This window comes from Zingiber officinale, chromosome 2A, assembly GCF_018446385.1.
Source record: "Zingiber officinale cultivar Zhangliang chromosome 2A, Zo_v1.1, whole genome shotgun sequence".
Lineage (NCBI taxonomy): Eukaryota > Viridiplantae > Streptophyta > Magnoliopsida > Zingiberales > Zingiberaceae > Zingiber > Zingiber officinale.
In genome coordinates this window covers 11614539-11632299 of record NC_055988.1, presented here as the reverse complement: position 1 = coordinate 11632299, position 17761 = coordinate 11614539, and the positions used below count along the sequence as shown (strand labels likewise).

General features: G+C 37.2%; 2 protein-coding genes across 2 annotated transcripts; both read right to left on the bottom strand.

Annotated features, from left to right (window-relative positions):
* Positions 1-1497: 1497 nt before the first annotated feature.
* Positions 1498-3610, bottom strand: LOC122040721 (pentatricopeptide repeat-containing protein At5g28460-like). Its single transcript, XM_042600145.1, has one exon. The coding sequence runs from the start codon at positions 3530-3532 to the stop codon at positions 1640-1642; it is 1893 nt and encodes a 630-aa protein (XP_042456079.1). The 5' UTR covers positions 3533-3610; the 3' UTR covers positions 1498-1639.
* Positions 3611-13169: 9559 nt separating this feature from the next.
* On the bottom strand, positions 13170-15291 carry LOC122040719 (pentatricopeptide repeat-containing protein At3g61520, mitochondrial-like). The gene has a single exon (XM_042600144.1). It carries the CDS (start codon positions 15202-15204, stop codon positions 13312-13314), a length of 1893 nt encoding a protein of 630 aa, XP_042456078.1. The 5' UTR covers positions 15205-15291; the 3' UTR covers positions 13170-13311.
* Positions 15292-17761: the final 2470 nt, after the last annotated feature.

Here is a 17761-nt window from a genome sequence, read left to right as displayed (position 1 = left end):
ATTGTAGTAGCCACTAATGGGCTACTACAGTAATTTTATGATGCTTTTAATATTGTTGAAATGATTTTGATCAATCGATTTGATAAAAAAAAATTTGATTTAAAAGTATTTTACGCGTAGTAATTACAACAACATTCAAATAAAGATCTACTCTATAGTTTTACAATAGCATTGAAATAAAAATATTTTTATACAAAAAATATGGTTAAATATCTTTTTGACTATTTTTTTTTTAAAAATGCCCTTTTAACTATTCAAATAATCAAAGTTGTCATTTTAATTTTCACCTAAAAAAAATTATAAAACTGAGGGCATTGGGCGTCTTCTAACTATTAAGTCTAACCTTATTCACCTCAAGTGATTAATATGGGCATTGATAGTCACCTTAGCACATCCCTCTTCACACCTCCACCAACGGACCTCCAACTTAGGAGACCTTGCTCATGTTTCACCTCGATTAAGTTGCATTTGTGACCTCTAGTCCAACCTTGACTTGCACTCTTTTGGTTACATTAGAGTTGTCAACTTGGATCGGACTTTTTCCGTCAAATAATTTAAATATATTAGGTTAAAATTTTATTAACTCAAGTCCGCTGTAGGTCAATCCACCTAGGCATGCGACCCACGCGGGTCAGCCTGCGACAAACTTGGATTGGTCTAGGGGTTGAGAAACACATGTAAGTTAAATTTTATATCAATTTATTATCATTTTTTGTTATAATTTAAAAAAAATGTCATTAAATATACGTACTCATTTGTTTCTATTTACATTTAAAATATTGGTTTCTGGATATATTTGATTGATGAGATCTTTCTGAAGTAAAATGCTGAAGATATTAATTTTTTTATTTTTTTTAAATTTGTTGGGTCCGCGGATTGGTCCGTATAATCTGCAGCAACCTGCCTTGGATTAGGTTGAATTGAAGATTTCTCAACTTGTCAAGATGATGGATCGACTTGTCCCATTCCGCCAAATGGTTAGTCAACCACAGGCCGATCCACCCCATCACAGATTGATCCGTCCGACCGTCCTAGTTACGATCCCTCGCATTTTTTGCCCAAGCGAGCTTACTATAAGAACACATTCCACAAAGCATATTTGATGCGATATCGATCAGACCATACTAGATTTAGTATTGTCCATGTCGAATATTATTGGGCATGGGATGAAAGAAAGGAAAAGAAGGCCCTAGAGAGGAGCAAGAACGAAACACCCGAGATGAAAGACGGTTAGATGACTCGATCGAAATAGGCTATAATATGACACTTCTATTCAAAGGAAAATCCACACAACATCTAACTTCCAGGTAGATGTGAAGTGTCCTAATCAAACTCTTAACACTAATACTGTTCTACAGTCGGCGAAGCAAAACTGCAGCTTGCTTAAGATGGAAATGATTAGGATGAGAAAAGGATAGTTTGGAACTAAACCGTTTCAGATTATAAATTAAAATGTGCAATTACAAAAAGATTTTTACCAACAAAGAATTGCAAAAGAGTCACTAAATCCAGTTTTCTTTACAGATTCAGGCAATGATGTGAAACACAGTGACAAGTTATTGCTTGAATTATGAAAAGGAGCTTCAGAAATCATACCGTAATGGTACAACTCAACACTACATAAGAAGCAACTATAAGATTAAACATCAGGATTGCCCGAGTCGATATTAGAAGATGTCGTCCGTTGCACAAATAGTCTCAGTCTCTCCGTCTCACCGATCACAGTTAACCATCCTGTAAGAAGATCCATTGTCACATAGTCTGGTTTGCATCCCTGCAAATTCATCTTGTCCATAAGCTCGAAGGCTTTATCAGGCATGTTACGGTTCTTAAGACCCTTAAAAATAGCAGTGTAGATCCTGGCGTTGGGCAATATATCTTTTTCCTGCATCTCATCGAAGAGGTATATTGCTGCATCAACTTTTTGATTCTTACAATAAGAATCAATGAGGATAGTATAAATAACAGTGTTGGCCGGCACCATTGGCACATCCATGCTCTTGAAGATCTTCATGGCCTGCTCAAGATCACCAGATTTGCAGTAACCATTGATCAAAGTTCCATAAGTCACAACGTTAGGGTTGCATCCATTGTCGACCATTTTGTTGAGGAATTTACCAGCCTTCGAAAAATCACCAGCCTTGCAGAAAGCATCAATCAAAGAAGTGTATGTGAAGATATCAGGCCTAAGTCCTGCCTCACATATTTCATCGTGTATCTCCAATGCCTTATCCAACCTCTTCTTCTTGCAAAACCCACTGATCAAAATGTTATAGCTCTTTATGTCTACTCGAAAACCATTCTTTCTCATCAACGACATGTTCGAATAAGCATCATCCAATTTACCAAATTGAGTCAACCTATAGATGAGAGTGGAGTGTGTCACGGAATTAGGGGAAACCCCTTCCTTGATCATCTCATCAAACAATGCCGTCGCCCATCCTATATAGTTGGAATGCAGAAAAGCACCAATCAGGTAGTTATAGGTGAAAGCATTGCCTTTAACTTCCGGCCACTCAACCTTCTTCTTTTGAAAAAAATTGAGGGCACTTCCGATCATCCCATGCCTGCACATTCTACATATAAAGGTATTCAGAATAACCACATCGACAGCCACCCTTTCCTTCTCCATCCTGGTAAGCAATTCATGAGCTTTGTCTAACTCTGCAGCCTTGCAGAAGGCATCAATCAAGCTGGTGTAAGTCACACTGTCAGGATCACAAGCATGGCTTGATTTCATCCTATCAAGCAAGGAGAGACCATCCTGAAGCCTTCCTGCCTTGCAGAGCCCATCGATGACAGTGTTAAAAATGATTGTGCCAGGGGTGACCCCTGAATCTGGGCTTGACATTGCGTCGAGCACGTTCAGTGCATCATCGATGCGACGGGATTTGCATAGGCAATTGATGAGTATACCAAAGGTGACTACGTCGGGCCGCACGCCAAAGCTTTTCATCTCCGAAAACAGAAGACTCATCCTAGCGAAGTCTTGAATTGCGGCGAGGCCAGTCAAGAGGGCGTTGCACACAGGGGCCTCGATGTAGCCGCCAGCATCCTTTACCGCGTGAAAGAAATCCCAGGCCCCGGAGGTGGCGCCGCAGCGGCACAGCTTGGTGATGAACTGAGTGAACAGGATGGCGTCGTGCGGAAAAAGTCCCATCTTGGCCATCTCGACGAGGAGGGCGAGGGACTCCTCGTTCAGGGGCTGGCTTTGCTTAGCCAGGCCGGAGAAAACGATCGACCGAGTGGCGGCGTCAGGAGGGGAAGTGGAGTCGGGGGGAAGCACACCGCGGAGGATCGACAAGGCGGCGGAGAGGCGGCCAGGAGAGGCGGAACCGAGCAGGAAATAGAGCTGGTATTTAAGGAGGCGAGGTGAGGCATTGCTAGAGGGTTTCTGGTGTTTCACGTCGCTCCGGGTGCCTACGCCACCATCGCCATCGAAGTCAGTGGCAGCGGTGGCTGTAGAAGAGGAGGCGGTGTGGCAGCGGCGGAGAGCTGTCAAAGGCAAACACGGATTCTTCACCAGCTTCATCTTCCGTTTGGCCAATCGACGCGGGTGCGTTGGCAAAAACAGTGGCTGATAATAAAGGATTAGTTTTAGCAAAAGGGAGGACTGCAGTTATGGACAAATTAACTGGATGCATAAAATAGGAGCAAACAATTTGCCCAAGCTAGCAGACTGTAGGAATACATTTCGCAAACCCTATTGGATGTGATATCCATCTGACCATAATAGATGTAGCGTTGTTGATGTACGCTATGGATGCAGTGTAAACAATGGACATATAATATTTTTAGTTTAATAGTAAAGATTGATTATTAAGGATTTATTTCATTATTATACGTTTGACGTCTGTATATTTATATTTACCTGTAAAACGAGCTTTTTCTTACGTGTGAGAACTTATTTATTTTATTATCGCAATGGGATGCCAATTCATTAGAGGATGATAGACTTATTATAATTGGGCAAGAGGTCAATTCCCGATGAACACATATTTTTGAAAAAAAAACTTCTCTCATGTTTGGTTAATTTGACGATCAACTATATACTGTTCTTATAATTTATCTCTTTTTATATAATTTAGATTGAACTATGGAAAAAATCAGAAAACCCATTTTATTAACTTGGAAGTGACTCCTCCTCCTAATTTCCTCTTTATTTTTTTAATAAAATTAAAATTATTTTATAATTTGATAATGATTAATGATTTTAAAAAAAACTAAAATAAATAAAACGTAAAAGTTAGTCGATGATGAATGATTAATTTTTTTAAAAAAAATACATATAACTTCATTTTTAATATTTCATTTTTTTTCATTTATCCCACCACTTTCTACCTCATCTTTTTTATTCTTTCATTCTATATTTATATATTTATTTGAGATAAAAATTTCAATATTTTTATACAAATCTTTTAAATTATCGAAATGTGAAAGAAAATATATCTCGTAATCATTCAAATATTTAATATTCTCAATATTACTCTCTCACACACAATAACTGTTAAATTTTTAAAATTTTCTAAAAATCAAGGAATCTTAGTGATGTCGTCACAACTCCATTTTGTATATATCCACCTGAAAATTCGTCGACTATGGGAACTCAATTTGGGATGTTAGCTCTGTCATACATATTTTCTCCTCCTCAACTATTGGTTATTTCTTCGAACGAATCAAGAAGGACTAGTGTCAATGCATCTGTCAGCGACAAAGAACCCGTAATGTTATCATCTATTCTAGAAACTCAATGATTATCACACTCATCACACATATAACACAAATAGAAACTAAAGATAAATGATGAAAAAGAGACAGTTTGTCTCCCAATAAAAAATATCATCCTTGCGAAGTCATGGACGACTATCAGTACTAGCACAACCACTGGTAATGACCAAAAAGATGAAGATTTTTGGAAACGTATCACTGATTACAACAATAAACATCAGCACAATGAAACTATATCAAGAATTTGAAAGCGGCTAAAATCACATTATTATTTATTTAGTAACATGGCATTCGTTGATTACCCCTTATCGAATAAGCTTCCTTTTGCAGTGGGAGGTAACTCATTTTATTAACATTGGGAGTGACTCTTATCTGGGGAGCCTTTCCTTTTTAGTTTTTAATAAAATTATTTTATTATTTGATAATGATTTTTTCAAAATAAATAATATAAATAAAACATAAAAGTTAGTCATTATTTAATGATGAATTTTTTTAATTTTTTTTTAAAATACATGTAAATATATTTTCAATATTTCATATTTTTTCATTCATCTTATCACTTACTCCGTCTTCTTTCTTATTCTTTGCATTCAATATTTGTATTTTTATTCGAAATAGATAAAAATTTTAATGTTTCCTTTGTAAATCTTTTGAATTATCCAAATGTGAAAGAAAACACATCTTCTCAATATAATCTCATTCATCCAAATATCTAATATTCTTAATTTTCCTCTCTCACACAATAGCTTTTAAATTTCTAAAATATTTCATATGTTCCATAATATTCTCTAAATTTCTCAAATTTTTAAAATTTTCAAAAAATTCTAATGAAACTTAATAACACCGCCTCAACTCCGTTTGTATGTATCCACCCCAAGATCGGTCGGCCATGGACACCAAATTTTGAATGTCAGCTCTATCGTATGTATTTTCTCCTCCTCAACTATCGATTATGTCTTTGAATGAATCAAGAAGAGCTAGTGTCAATGCATATGCCAACGACAAAGAACCTATAATGCCATCATCTGTTCTAGGAACTCATTGGCCACCACACTCATCACATAGAGCGTGAATACAAACTAGAGATAAATGACGAAAAATAAATAGTTTGGTCTCCCAATAAAAATGTAGTCCTTGCGAAGTCATGGGCAACTCGGTCACAGTTAAAGCACTTCTCAGAGAACTTATTCTTGTTGATACCTCATCTAGGTCCCATCTTGGAAGATTTGGGGTTCTTCAATTTCGAGCTTTGACCGTGCTCAACCACGTTGGTTTTCACAATAGCTTGAGAGAACGACTTTCTCTCTGAACTCTTGTTGTCTTCTTTAATGCGAAGTCTAACAATGAGTTCCTTCACATTCATCTCCTTCCGCTTGTGCTTCAGATAGTTCTTAAAGTCCTTCTAGCCGGGAGGCAGCTTCTCAATGATAGTAGCCACTTGGAAGGTTTCACTCAGAACCATCCCTTCTGAGTGGATCTTGTGCAAGATCACTTGAAGCTCCTGGACTTGGCTGATCACCGTCTTAGAGTCAACCATCTTGTAATTCAAGAATCGGCCCAGATGAACTTCTTGGTCCCTGCATCCTCTGTCTTGTACTTCTTATCCAGGGATTCCCACAGCTCCTTAGTTGTTCTCTTCATACTATATACAACGTACAGCGAGCCGGCAAGGTAGCTGAGGATGTATTTTCGGTAAAAGAACTCAGAATGAACTCATGCCTCGACTGTACTGATGGTTTGCGCATCAGCATCCTCAGCACGCTTGGGAGGGTCCTCGGTCAAGAACTGAGCCAGATGAGTGTGGTCAAGTAGAAGAGCATTTTCTGCTGCCACCTCTTGAAGTTCACTCCAGTGAACTTCTCTGGCCTTTCCCCATGGTTGATTGGCACAGCTCTAATATGGGCAGAGGGGGCTTGCATATGTTGAGTCTGTTGCACATCAAGACTTGATTTGTGACCATCTGATCAACATAATTGAATATGTTTCAAGATTGTTGGAGAAAATAATCTGCTCTCAGAGATTTACGGAATATTAGTTAAATTTAAATACATCGAATTAAATTCACTTATCTATTGAAATGACCTGAGTTGATAATCTCAAGCTATCTGCAGGGGCTGGTTCCTGCTAATTACTGAGTGTAGACCGAGCTTCGAGTTTGAGCAGTAAAGTCTGCGCGGACTTAATGGTCGGGCAGGCAAGCAATAGATTGGTCGATCGGGCAGTAAGGTCGAGCAAGTTCGTCCAGACAGAGAGCCAACCGGGCGAGAGGCTGGCTAGGCGAGTAGATAGGCCGAGCGAGTGGCCGGTCGGGCTAACAGACAGGTCGAGTGAGAGGCCGGTCGAGAGAACTGGCAAGCTGAGCGAGCTGGTGTCGGTCGAGCGAAGAGGCTGAGTGGGCAAGCGGAGAGGCCAAGCAAGCAGACGAAGAGGCCGACTGAACGGACGAAGAGGCCAATCGGGAGGACGAAGAGGCCGACTGGGCGGATGAAGAGATCATGCGAGCTGACTGAGGCATGCGATTGACGCAGTTTCCTTGAAATAGATTCGCCCACCTCCAGTAGTGCTTCGAGGTTTACTCGAGTCATCTGTTTCACAGGACACAACGGTTAACTGTGATTCCACCAAGCACTAGTGGTCACGGCGAACTGAGTGGTACCCGACTGCTATTACGGGCACTCCATCGAGTAGGGGTTACGCGATAGAGGAAGAGGGAACATAGGTGGAGAGCTTCTGCTACTTTTCTGTGTGTGTAAACCTATTATCACAGTCTCGTTATATAGGAGCTCAGATCAATGACAGTGTTAATAGTCGATTAATGACCATTACTCGGTGAGCTGTGAAACGCTAGCGTTTCGCTCAGTCATTTTACTTCTGCATTAATCTTACTTTAATGCATCCATTACACAAGCAACAAAAGGATTAGGTGATAAAATATTGGTTGTTTCACTTGGGCAAATTTTACCCCGACTGGTCCAACATTCGGCGCGCGCAGGTCGTGCTCGCACACGAGTCAACATGGTTCAGTGTAATCCAAGCCCTACATTTGCACCCCTTTACGCACCCATGCATTAGAGAGAGCCTCTTCCCATGCATTTGTTCAGATCCTTAATGTATGTGAATCAATATAAACCAACCAACCAACATGCCATGAAACTCTTAATGTAGGACTAAAGTCTCATTCACAATGGATCATCTTTTGTCTTTCACCTCTTCTCCATTCACATTATGTATATCTAACAAGAAATACCAAGCCCCGGAGGTGGTGTCGCCGCGACACAACTTGTGGATGAGCTGAGTGAACAGGAAGGCGTCGGAAGGGAAAAAACCCGTCTTAGCCATCTGGATGAGGACGATGAGGGACTCCTCGCTAAGGGGTTGTCTTCGCTTGGCCAGGCAGGAGAAAACGATTGACCGAGTAGTGGCGTCGAGGTGGGGGGGGAGCCTGCCGTGGAGGATTGACATGGAAGCGGAGAGGCGGAGCCTAGCAGAGAGCAGAGCTGGTAGTTAAGGTTGCAAAGTGAGGCATTGTGAGAGTGCTTCTTAGTTAAGAGGTGCTTCTCGTCGCTCCAGGCACCTACACCACCATCGCAATCAACGACATCGGTGGGAAAGGAGGAGGTGTGGAGGTGGCGGAGAGCCGTCAAATGCAAACACCTAGATTCTTCACCAGCTTCATCTTCCATTTGGCTACTCGACGTGGCTGCGTTGGCAAAAACCTGGATTCTTATACCCAAAAAGGAATCCATTGGAAAGCGTCGTCATTGTCCATACTGCCATTAGATTCGTGCAGTGGACGTGATTAACCCGTTTGGGTAGAGGAACCAGATTTACTCTTTTGATCTTCTCAAAGAATGTCTGATCTATCACTAAACCCAAATTTATCCCACTAAATGATAACAGAAAATATATATATATATATATATATATATATATATATATATATATATATATATATATATATATATATATATATATGTTTCATTGCGGATCTGTCGAGACTTCACTCGGGGTTGTGGGTGGCATGGTCCAAACACTTGGAATGAATTCAAACACCTGAATATATATATATATATATTATATGTATTTATGATTCAAAATTTTAGAATTTAAGGGTTGAGTTATAACAGGTTTGAGTCAATAAGATTTTTCTTCTAGGGTTTAGGCTTCCCTCTTGGGTTATAGTATTCTAGATAAAAAATATTAGATACTCACGGGGTATATTATATGTATTTAGAGTTTCAAATTTTAAAATTTAGGCATTGAGTTAGAATGAGTTTAAGCTAATAAGATTTTCCTCTAGGATTTAGGTTTATAATCTAGTGTTCAGGATAAATAATTTTAGATGCTCACGGGATGTAATATAAGTATTTAAGATGTTTTAAGGAATTTTTAATTTTTAAAAATAAAAAAATAGGATCGAGGCACCCGACCAAAAACTTTAAAAATAAACTAAAATAGAATCAAGGCGATTGAATTATTTTCAGGCGCTTTGACCGACTTATATTGAAACTATTATTTTTTTATTTAAAACTTGATTTATGAGCTTACTAATGAACATGTTCATGAGCTAACGAGATGAGTATTATGAAAATTGAGTTTTGTTTGTTTATCTTAACGAGCCTCATTAAACGAGTTCAAATGAACTTTTATCGAATCTAAATTCAAATAGCTCATGGGTGACTTGGTTCATTTATACCCCTAAACTTAAGATCTTGAAAAACTTGTGATACTAGGTTGTTTGACAAGACTCATCTGTATTTTCTGATTTATCCTAATGATTTATATAAATTTTTATGAGATTGGATCGTTCATCTTTGTGAGTAATAGTTCTAAGGAATGAATATCTGAATTAAAAAAAGTATTATACATTTGAAAAAGTGCTGTAATACTGTTGGAGAGCATTAATGAATCCGAAATTAGTGATTTTGCATGTGTTAGCAGTTGCTTTATCAGTTTATTTGGAAGATTCAAAGATGAGAGAAGGTAATAAACGTATGAAAAACTTTTCTTAAAACAGGATTTTAAAAATTGGTCCTGTTTTTTGCTTTATCAGTGGGAAGCTCCGTCATTTTTCACCTTTTAGAGTCCAACGTTTTGAAAATTAGAATTGAACGTCAAAATGGCAAAGGTAGTAGGTTGACAATTATATAGATCGAATAGTCAAAGGACCCTTTGATGTAAATTATAATTTTTATATGAATTAAAACAAAAAGATGATATCAAAAAGAGGCCTCCAAATTAATGGAATCACCAATTGACCTTTGTTTTTTTATTAAAAATATACTTATTTCATGACTCTTAGCCACATCTCTTACAACGTACTAGGATGCACTAATTCAGACAAGTGATACCATCTGTGCCAAGGGAGGCAGGCCCTAATTCAGACGTCTGAAATTTTTTTTTTAAATTTAATATTTCTTTAAAAATATTATTAATTTTTTTTTCATAAATACTAAGATCTAAAAGGAAAATCTAAATTCGAAGATAAAATTTTATTAGTTTAATTCTATTATAACTAAATATTTTAATTTTAAAATCTTAAACTCTAAATATATATAATATAACATGCGAGCATATACATTATAATCCAAAAAAAAATCTGAGCATCAACAAATAAATCTTATTAGTTCAAACTTCATTAAAACTAAACTTTTTGAATCCTAAAATTTTAAACTTTAAATACATATAATATATATTAAAATAAAATAAAAAAATAAAAAAAAAATACAGAATGAATTTAGGTGTCAGAATTCATTTCAGACGTCCGAACCAGTATTGCGCACAAGCGCACGGCGAAAGATCTGAAAGATATTATACATATACTACTTTTATATTAAAATTCTTTATCAACTTATTAAAATTACTTAAACTTAACAGCTTTAAAAAGTTAAAATCATTATAAACTTATTGCAGCAGTCATTTAGTAATTATTGTATGGTTGTTATAAAAGGGCATACCAGAAGAAAGATAAGAAAAAGATCTTTATCCTTAGTACTGATTTTTTTCCTCCTCTATTTCTGATTTGAGCGTCGGAGGATCAATGTCAGGGACCTCTTCCCTGATTTTGATTTTATTTTGTAGAGAACGAGGTCTTTAAACGAAACTATCACCCCCGCGGCTTTCTAGCTTCGCACCTTCGGACACAATCAATATTAATTCTAACTTGTTTAATTTTTTTACCCTAAACTCTTCGATAGCACCGTCGGTTGCTATAATCGTTCTCGGGTTAAAATTGATCCATTTAATTAAGCTCGGATGGACTCTACCTTAAGTTCCCATATTTTATAATATCGTAAAGAAAATAATAATAATCCATATGTACAAACGATTTTACTTATTTATCATAGTTTAGTTAAATAGATTAGATTAATCATATGATCTATTTAATTATATAAATAATTTCACACAATAATTAAAAAAATTAAATTAAATTAAATATAACAATATGCATTAATTATTTCAATTATACAAAATGTAAAATATAATTTATGATTATATAATACAAAGACTTTTATCAATTGTGCAATGGTGCGGTGCCTCTACTTAGGGCTGCAAGCGAATCGAGTCGGCTCGCGAGTTTTTCGAGCCAGCTCGAAAAATATTCGATTCGTATTCAAATTTATCGAATTCGAGCTGAACTTGAACATGTTCAAACTTTTTTCGAACCGAACTCGAGTCCAAATTATATTATTCGAGCCATTCGCGAGTTGCTCGCGAGCCTTAATATTTATTAATATAAGTTAAATATATATTGAATAAATAAATTTCGAGCCTTTCGAACCTATTTTCGAGCAATAATTTGAATAGTTCACAAATATGTTCGAATATTTCGAGTCGAACTCGAACTCGAACCCTAATTCGAACCGAACTCGAACCAGACATTTTAAATTTTTCGAACTTCGAATCGAGCTAGAATTCGAATATATCTATTTCGAGCCGAATTCGAGTCTTATATTTTTCTATATATTCAGCTCGATTCGATTCGTTTGCACCCCTAAGAACAGATAAGTATGTCTATGTTGCAAACCTTATCTCCTCATAAATAAAAAGAAAAGTACACTACTAATTAGCTACTTAAATAGAAATAGTACAACACACTAATTAACTATTTTACAATAGCATTAAAATAAAAAAAAATTATATAACAAATATGGTTAAATATATTTTTGACTATTTTTTTAAAAAATACCCTTTTAACTATTCAAATAATCAAAGTTGTCATTTTAATTTTCACCTTAAAAAAAATTATAAAAATGAGGGCATCGGGCGTCTTCTAACTATTAAGTCTAACCTCATTCACCTCAAGTGATTAATATGGGCATTGATTGTCACCTTAGCACATCCCTCGTCACACCTCCACCAACGGACCTCCAACTTAGGAGACCTTGCTAATGTTTCACCTCGATTAAGTTGCATTTGTGACCTCTAGTCCAACCTTGACTTGCACTGTTTTGGTTACATTAGAGTTGCCAATTTGGATCGGACCTTTTCCGTCAAATAATTTAAATAGATTAGGTTAAAATTTTATTAACTCAAGTCCGCTGTAGGTCAACCCACCTAGGCTCGCGACCCGCGCGGGTCAGCCTACGACAGGCATGGATTGGTCTAGGGATTGTGAAACATATGTAAGTTAAATTTTATATCAATTTATTATCTTTCTTTGTTATAGTTAAAAAAAATGTCATTAAATATACGTACTCATTTGTTTCCATTTACGTTTAAAATATCGGTTTCTGAATATATTTGATTGATGAGATCGTTCTGAAGTAAAATGTTGAAGATATTATTTTTTTTATTTTTTAAAATTTGTTAGGCCCGCGGATTGGTCCGCCTAATCTGCAACCTACTTTGGATTAGGTTGAATTGAAGATTTCTCAACCTGCCAAGATGATGGATCGACTTGTTCCATCCCGTCAAATGGTTAGCCTATCACAGGCCGATCCACCCCATCACAGATTGATCCATCTTACAGATCTAGTTACGATCCCTCACATTTTTTTGCCCAAGCAAGCTTCCTATAAGAACACATTCCACAAAGCATATTTGATGCGATATCGATCAGACCATAATAGATTTAGTATTGTCCATGTCGAATATTATTGAGCATGGGATGAAAGAAAGGAAAAGAAGGCCCTAGAAAGGAGCAAGAATGTAACACCCGAGATGAAAGACGGTTAGATGACTCGATCGAAATAGGCTATAATATGACACTTCTATTCAAAGGAAAATCCACACAACATCTAACTTCCAGGTAGATGTGAAGTGTCCTAATCGAACTCTTAACACTAATATTGTTCTACAGTCGGCGAAGCAAAACTGCAGCTTGCTTACGATGGAAATGATTAGGATGAGAAAAGGACAGTTTGGAACTAAACCGTTTCAGATTATAAATTAAAATGTGCAATTACAAAAAGAATTTTTCCAACAAAGAACTGCAAAAGAGTCACTAAATCCAGTTTTCTTTACAGATTCAGGCAATGATGTGAAACACAGTGACAAGTTATTGCTTGAATTATGAAAAGGAGCTTCAGAAATCATACCGTAATGGTACAACTCAACACTACATAAGAAGCATCTATAAGATTAAACATCAGGATTGCCCGAGTCGATATTAGAAGATGTCGTCTGTTGCACAAATAGTCTCAGTCTCTCCGTCTCACCGATCACAGTTAACCATCCTGTAAGAAGATCCATTGTCACATAGTCTGGTTTGCATCCCTGCAAATTCATCTTGTCCATAAGCTCGAAGGCTTTATTAGGCATGTTACGGTTCTTAAGACCCTTGAAAAGAGCAGTGTAGATCCTGGCGTTGGGCAATATATCTTTTTCCTGCATCTCATCGAAGAGGTATATTGCTGCATCAACTTTTTGATTCTTACAATAAGAATCAATGAGGGTAGTATAAATAACAGTGTTGGCCGGCACCATTGACACATCCATGCTCTTGAAGATCTTCATGGCCTCCTCAAGATCACCAGATTTGCAATAACCATTGATCAAAGTTCCATAAGTCACAACGTCAGGGTTGCATCCATTGTCGACCATTTTGTTGAGGAATTTACCAGCCTTTGAAAAATCACCAGCCTTGCAGAAAGCATCAATCAAAGAATTGTATGTGAAGATATCAGGCCTAAGCCCTGCCTCACATATTTCATCGTGTATCTCCAATGCCTTATCCAACTTCTTCTTCTTGCAAAACCCACTGATCAAAATGTTATAGCTCTTTATGTCTACTCGAAAACCATTCTTTCTCATCAATGACATGCTCAAATAAGCATCATCCAGTTTACCTAATTGAGTCAACCTATAGGTGAGAGTGGAGTGCGTCACGGAATCTGGGGAAACCCCTTCCTTGATCATCTCGTCAAACAATGCCGTCGCCCATCCTACATTGTCCGAATGAAGAAAAGCACCAATCAGGACGTTATAGGTGAAAGCATTGCCTTTAACTTCCGGCCACTCGACCTTCTTCTTTCGAAAAAAATTGAGGGCACTTCCCATCATCCCATGCCTGCACATTCTATATATAAAGGTATTCAGAGTAACCACATTGACAGACACCCTTTCCTTCTCCATGCTGGTAAGTAATTTGTGAGCCATGTCCAACTCTGCAGCCTTGCAGAAGGCATCGATCAAGGTGTTGTAAGTCACACTGTCAGGATCACAAACATGGCTTGATTTCATCCTATCAAGCAAGGAGAGACCATCCTGAAGCCTTCCTGCCTTGCAGAGCCCATCGATGACAGTGTTAAAAATGATTGTGCCAGGGGTGACCTCTGAATCTGGGCTTGACATTGCGTCGAGCACGTTCAGTGCATCGTCGATGCGACTGGATTTGCATAGGCTATTGATGAGTATACCGAAGGTGAATAAGTCAGGGCGCACGCCCAAGCCTTTCATCTCCGAAAACAGAAGATTCATCCTTGCGAAGTCTTGAATTGCAGCGAGGCCACTCAAGAGGGCGTTGCACACATTGGCCTCGAAGGAGCCGCCAGCATCCTTTACAGCGTGAAAGAAATCCCAGGCCCCGGAGGTGGCGCCGCAGCGGCACAGCTTGGTGATGAACTGACTGAATAGGATGGCGTCGTGCGGAAAAAGTCCCATCTTGGCATTCTCGACGAGGAGGGCGAGGGATTCCTCGTTCAGGGGCTGGCTTCGCTTAGCCAGGCCGGAGAAAACGATCGACCGAGTGGCGGCGTCAGGAGGGGAAGTGGAGTCGGGGGGAAGCATACGGCGGAGGATCGACAAGGCGGCGTAGGGGCGGCCGGGAGAGGCGGAACCGAGCAGGGAATAGAGCTGGTATTTAAGGTAGCGAGATGAGGCATTGCTAGAGGGTTTCTGGTGTTTCACGTCGCTCCGGGTGCCTACGCCACCATCGCAATCGAAGTCGGTGGCAGCGGCGGCTGTAGAAGAGGAGGCGGCGTGGCAGCGGCGGAGAGCTGTCAAACGCAAACACGGATTCTTCACCAGCTTCATCTTCCGTTTGGCCAATCGACGCGGCTGCGTTGGCAAAAACAGGGCCTGATAATAAAGGATTAGTTTTAGCAAAACGAAGGACTGCACTTATGGACAAACTAACTGGATGCATAAAATAGGAGCAAACAATTTGCCCAAGCTACCCAAGATAGGAACACATTTCAGAAAACCTATTTGATGTGATATCCATCTGACCATAATAGATTTAGCGTTGTTGATGTACCCTCTAGGCATAGTGTAAATGGTGGACATATAATATTCTTAGTTTAATAGTCAATGATCAATTATTAAGAATTGGCGATGTATGATTTATTTCATCATAGTATCTGTGTACTTACATTTATCTCCTTTCATATTTGTGTGATCGACGTTAGAAAATCATTAAGATAGTGGATGTACTTTGTATTGTCTATGTCGAATATTGTTAGGCATGGGGTGAAAAAAAGGGAAAGAAACCAAGAATAACTGTCATTGTGGATGACGTGTCAAATAAAATGAGCTTCTTCTTGCGTGTGGGAGCTTACTCATTTTATTCTCTCAATGGGATGCTCAATTCATTAGAGAATGATAGACTTATTATAATTGGGCAAAAGGTCAATTTCCGATGAACGCAAATTCTTAAAAAAAAACTTCTCTCATGTTTAGCTAATTTGACGATCGACTATCAACTTGTAATTTATCTCTTTTTATATAATTTAGAATGAACTATGGAAAAAATCATAAAACTCATTTTATTAACATGGAAATGACTCCTCCTCCTAATTTCCTTTTTATTTTTTTAATAGAATTAAAATTATTTTATAATTTGATAATGATTAATGATTTAAAAAAAACTAAAATAAATAAAACGTAAAAGTTAGTCGATGATGAATGATTAATTTTTTTTAAAAAAATATATATAACTTCATTTTTAATATTTCATTTTTTTCATTTATCCCACCACTTTCTACCTCGTCTTTTTTATTCTTTCATTCTATATTTATATATTTATTAGAGATAAAAATTTCAATATTTTTATACAAATCTTTTAAATTATCAAAATGTGAAAGAAAATATATCTCGTAGTCATTCAAATGTTTAATATTCCCAATATTACTCTCTCATACACAATAACTTTTAAATTTCTAAAATTTTATAAAATTCGATGAATCTTAGTGATGTCGCCCCAACTCCATTTTATATATATCCACCTGAAGATTCGTCGGCTATGGGAACTTAATTTGGGATGTCAATTCTGTCATAAGAATTTTCTCCTCCTTAATTATTGGTTATGTCTTCGAACGAATCAAAAAGGGCTAGTGTCAATTCATCTGGCAGCGACAAAGAACCCGTAACATTATCATCTATTCTAGGAACTCAGTGATTACCACACTCATCACACATAGAACACAAATAGAAACTAGAAATAAATGATGAAAAAGAGACAGTTTTGTCTCCCAATAAAAAATATCATCCTTGCAAAGTCATGGACGACTATCAGTACTAGCACAACCACGGGTAATGACCAAAAAGATGAATGGTTACAACAATAAGCATCAGCACATTGGAACTATATCAAGAATTTGAAAGCGGCTAAAATCACATTACTATTTATTTAGTAACATGACATTCGTCGATTACCCCTTATCGAATAAGCTTCCTTTTGTAGTGGGAGGTAACTCATTTTATTAACATTGGGAGTGACTCTTGTTCGGGGAGCCTTTCCTTTTTAGTTTTTAATAAAATAGTTTTATTATTTGATAATGATTTTTTCAAAATAAATAAAACATAAAAGTTAGTCATTCTTGAATGATTAATTTTTATTTTTATTTTTATTTTTTATTTTTATTTTTTTAAACTACATGTAAATATATTTTCAATATTTCATTTTTTTTTCATTCATCTTACCACTTACTCCATCTTCTTTTTTATTCTTTTCATTCAATATTTGTATTTTTATTCGAAATAGATAAAAATTTTAATGTTTCCTTTGTAAATCTTTTGAATTATCCAAATGTGAAAGAAAACACATCTTCTCAATATAATCCCATTCATCCAAATATCTAATATTCTTAATTTTCTTCTCTAACACAATAGCTTTTAAATTTCTAAAATATTTCATATGTTCCACAATATTCTCTAAATTTCTCAAATTTTTAAAGTTTTCAAAAAATTCTAATGAATCTTAATAACACCGCCTCAACTCCGTTTTGTATGTATCCACCCCAAGATCGGTCGACCATGGGCACTAAATTTGGGATGCCAACTCTATTGTATGTATTTTCTCCTCCTCAACTATCGATTATGTCTTTGAATGAATCAAGAAGAGCTAGTGTCAATGCATATGTCAACGACAAAGAACCTATAATGTCATCATCTGTTCTAGGAACTCATTGGCCACCACACTCATCACATAGAACGTGAATACAAACTAGAGATAAATGACGAAAAATAAACAGTTTGGTCTCCCATTAGAAATGTTGTCCTTGCGAAGTCATGGGCAACTCGGTGACAGTTGAAGCACTTCTCAAAGAACTTCTTCTTGCTGATGCATCCTCTAGGTCCCATCTTGGAAGAT